Source organism: Muscardinus avellanarius (genome assembly GCF_963383645.1).
Source record: "Muscardinus avellanarius genome assembly, chromosome: 3".
NCBI lineage: Eukaryota > Metazoa > Chordata > Mammalia > Rodentia > Gliridae > Muscardinus > Muscardinus avellanarius.
In genome coordinates this window covers 34,141,599-34,146,027 of record NC_137788.1, presented here as the reverse complement: position 1 = coordinate 34,146,027, position 4,429 = coordinate 34,141,599, and the positions used below count along the sequence as shown (strand labels likewise).

General features: G+C 57.7%; 1 protein-coding gene across 1 annotated transcript; it reads left to right on the top strand.

Moving 5' to 3' along the window:
• Window positions 1-445: 445 nt before the first annotated feature.
• On the top strand, window positions 446-985 carry CITED4 (Cbp/p300 interacting transactivator with Glu/Asp rich carboxy-terminal domain 4; the record flags this gene model as incomplete). The annotated part of the gene is made up of 1 exon (XM_080690516.1): window positions 446-985. The coding sequence occupies one exon, from the start codon at window positions 446-448 to the stop codon at window positions 983-985; it is 540 nt and encodes a 179-aa protein (XP_080546642.1).
• Between the last annotated feature and the right edge of the window lie 3,444 nt (window positions 986-4,429).

Sequence of the window (4,429 nt, the reverse complement as noted above, 5' to 3'; positions counted from 1 at the left end):
GAGCCCCTCGGAAAGCGCCTAACACCTAGTGGGGTGGCAGCCTAGTGGGCGGGGCCTGAGTCGGAGCTCTGAGCTCCGCCAGGGGGCGGGGCCGAGGCCTGGAACGAGGTGCGCGGCACGCCCAGCAGCACTGCGCCCAGCCAATGAGAGCCCGGGGGCGGGGCATCGCGCCGGGGTGTAGAGCCTCCCAGGTCCCCCGCGTCGCGCGTCTGTCTGCGAGCCGGGTCGGGTGGGTGTGTGGCGCTCCTGCGGCCTGGAGCTGCTGCCGCCGGGTGCGCAGGAACGCGGCCTCCGTGGGTCCTGGGCTGGGCAAGGGAACGGGTCGGACTCGGTTTTCCTTTGCCTGGCTGAGCTGCAGCGACGGCTGGCGGCCTGGGTCTTTCTCCTCCTGCGAGCAGCTGGCCGGGCCTCGGGGGGCGCCCGCTTTGACCCTCCGCCCGCCGCCATGGCCGACCACCTGATGCTCGCCGAGGGCTACCGCCTGGTGCAGAGGCCACCGCCGGCCGCCCACGGTCCTCACGCGCTCCGGACTCTGCAGCCGTACGCAGGAGCGGGCCTGGACAGCGGGCCGCGGCCGCGGGGGGCTCCGCTGGGGCCGCCGCCGCCCCCTGCGGGGGTCCTGGCGTACGGGGCCTTCGCGCCGCCGACCTCCTTCCAGCCCTTCCCCGGCGGGCCGCCGCCGGCCGCCGGCAGCGCGCACCTGCAGCCCGTGGCCACGCCGTACCCTGGCCGCGCGGCCGCGCCCCCCGGCGCCCCCGGAGGCCCCCCGGGCCTGCAGCCGCCGCCCGCCGGCGCCCCGCCGCCCGCGCACGCCCTGGGCGGCATGGACGCCGAACTCATCGACGAGGAGGCGCTGACGTCGCTGGAGCTCGAGCTCGGGCTGCACCGCGTGCGCGAGCTGCCCGAGCTCTTCCTGGGCCAGAGCGAGTTCGACTGCTTCTCGGACTTGGGGTCGGCGCCGCCCGCCGGCCCGGTGAGCTGCTGAGCCCTCCCGGAGGGGAACTCAGCACCCGGGCCCGCGCGCCCTCCGTGAGGGTCGAGGCGCCGGTGTGTGCGCCGGGACCCCGCTGGGCCGGGACGCCTGGCCCGCCTCCAGGTCCTGCCTCCGGCGGGACGACAGCTGACTTCTCCGACCTGAGCCCCGGCGGTAACGCGAAGCGGGCAGGAGCAGTTTTCGGACTCCACGTTCTTGGATTGTGCCCTCTTCCCTCGCCATCCCCCTACCCCAATCTGAGCCACGGCAGGCCCCTGCCTGATTTCCCCTCTCCCCGTACAAACCACTGCCGGGATTGGGTCCCGGGAGCCATCAACCCCTGAGACTCCACCCCAGCTGCTTGAGCCTCCACCCTCGTTGGGCCTCCTGGCCTGGCAAGGAAAAACAAAAAAACAAACAAACAAACAAAAAAACAAACGCATGGTTCTAACCCCTGCAGTGTGGAGCAATACCCTATTTGGCCTCCAAAAACCAAAATAAAATTGGGTCAGTTTACGGTCTTGAGTTTTCATTTCCTTATCACTCCAACCCCAAACTATATTTAGCTTCCAAAGTTCTGAGGCCGTTTGAGGACTAAGTGGAACGAGGGCCCCTAGCAGTGCCCAGGACGGGAAAGCGACAGTTTCTGATCTTGTGAGTTTGCAGTTGTGGTTTCAGACCTTGGAAGGCAGAGACTGCCCTGGGTGGCAACATAACCCCCTGCACCGTTCCAGTTCCTAGGGTGGAGGAGCTCCGTGATGCCAGAGAGGGGCAGGGTGGTACCCGAGGACTCAGCCTGGCATTGGATCACGACTCTCTTCCAAACACCATCCTTTCAGACTTCTGAGCCTGTTTCCTCAGAGGGAAATGGTCCGAGTCTCCTCGGGTGTCTGTGATGCCTTTAGCACGGTGCCAGAGTCCTGGACAGCCCTCAATAAATCATACTGATGATAGTTCTGCCAATTGGTACTAGCTTGTTACAGGCTCTGTGCCAACCCACTACAGGTTCTCTTGGAATCAGTCCAGGTGGAACGGGTGGGTGACAGACCAGAAATATCTAATTGGTACAAGGAAGAGTGTGATAAGGTCCAGAAAGCAGGTGGAAAGGCCAAGCCAGGATGCCTAGAGGACAGAGCAGTTTCAGCTGGTTGGAGTGGGAGGCAGTGCAGGCTTCAGGAATGAGCCTGGAGTGTGTTTTTAGGAGTTGGAGAAGAGTCTGCCTAAAGCCAGGGAAACATACTCCTACAGGGAATCTGTGGGAAGGGCTAGGGTTAGGGCATGTGGGGGTCAAGAAGGGTCAAGAAAGGCCTAGCAGCCTCATGACAACTGTATGAAGTCAGCACAGCCCTCATCCCACTGGTGAGGGACAGGGAGCTTGCCCAGGCTTGGCAGGATTTGACCTCAAAGTCCTGATCACTGGTGTGAGTTTCTGGTCGCCCTCCGCTGTTGTCTCTCTGGAAGGCTCTCTGGAGCTGTAGAAGGAAGGCTGGAAAAGAGACTAATGCAGGGAGGATGCCAGGTCAGAGATGCTGCAGACAGTGCAAGGATGGCCAGTGGGGCTTTCTCTAGGAGACAATGGATTCCAGAGACTTTGGAAAATAACACAGGGGTGAGAACCCCTGTCCTCAGGATTAGGCTTCCCTCTAACGCCAGATATTTGTTGATGGGACTCTCTAGCAGCCTGGGAGTCCTCCTAGGTATACCATGTCTTATCAGCTCTGATGTTACCAGGACAGAGGTGTGTGGCAAATGCATAAAGATTTCCTTAAAGATCATGGGGCCTTCTGGGACAGAATGGGGAGAGATGAGAAGAGTGGCGTCTAGGAAGAGCTTTGGGCTCAAAGAGATTAGTGTTTGCTCCAGTTCTGCCCAGGACCCCAGGCCAGAGACAGACACCAAAGGGCTGAATTGAGACAGGAAGCTTAGACCCTGGGCTGAACGCTGCCTTGATTTCTTTGTTCTGGGCCTCTGTTTCTCCACCAGTAAAATGGGACTAAGATCCCTGCCCTGCTACTTGACCATGCGTGAAGGCCAGGTGCAGGGGATGGGTGGATAGTAGTTGGCAAACGCTCAAGTGCTCTCCATGTGGAAGGAAATGCAACAAAAACCCAGCATTTGCCACTTTCTAGAGGTAGAATGGGGTGGAGGAGGGATTCCTGCTGCTGGGCTACCTCCTGCACCCTTTTAAGAGGAGCTTCTGGCAAGCTGGGCAGCAGACAGATGGACAGAGAAGAGCCCAGCGCTTGGATCTCCAAATCCCTGTCACTCTGGAGGCTTCCGACTCTTCTAGGTGGAGGGGAGGTAGAGTGCAAAGAGTAACAGTCTGGTGTTCTCACTGCCTCGAGTCCAGTTCCAGAGCAGCCTCACCAGTGGCCTGACCTCAAGCAAGTCCCCCCACCTTCTGAGCTTGGTTCTCTGGTCTGCACACTAGCTTCCTGAGTTTCTCTTCCCCAGCCTAAAGCAAGCTGCTCCCTCTGGCCCTGGGAATCTCACTTTTGTGCCTGGTCCAGGTCCTTGGAGTCAGGAATCGGGCTCCCTAAAGGTTGGGAATTGTGTTGTGGCACAGACAAGACCTGTTTTTATTTTTTGTGTGTGTGTGTGGAGGAGTACTGAGGATTGAGCCCAGGGACATTCTACCTCTGAGATACACCCCCAGCCCTTTTTTTTTTTTTAATTTTGAAACAGGGGCTCACTAAGTCGCTGCAGCTGGCCTTGAATCTGTGATCCTCCTGTCTCAGCCTCCCAAGTGCTGGGATTACAGGTATACACCACCATGTCTGGCTTTTTGTTTGTTTATTTTAATTTCTTCTCATATAATAGTTTCCCCAGATTGACATTTTGTTTTATTTTATTTTTGTTTTTGAGATGAGGTTCTTTTGCGTTGCTCTTGTTGGCCTCAAATTCAAGAGCTTCCTGCCTCAACTTCCTGGGTAGCTGGGATTTCAGGTGTGTACCACCACGCCTGGCTATAGACTGACTTTCTTTTATTTTTAATTCTCTTTTAATGGACTGTATCTTATCACCAATCCCTTATTTTTCTACAAGAAAAGTCAAACTTCTTTTAGAGCTTCTGTGGAGAGTAAACAAATTAATGCAGATGAAGTGTTTACAGCAGGGGCCTTTGTAGTTAGTGCTATTATCCCCGAGTACTGGCTTTTGGGGACCCCTATGTTTTAGACCCCTTAAGAATATTGTGTTTCAACCAGCTAGAAAGTGGCTACCCCAACAGTGTTGCAGGTTGGGTTTTCAGATTCTGAGATGGGGTTCAGCTTGCAAGAGACTTATTGGGGTGTACTATCAGGATCCACACTAGAAGGGGGGAAGCAGAAGGCAGGAGGAGTTGCTACTAAGCAGGCCCCACGAGGACCCTGCCCAGCCCCGCGGGGAGCTCTGGAGCTAGAAGGGCCCTTCACGGTCATCTTCAGCTGGGCAGTAACACTCCTTTCTGCCCCCGCC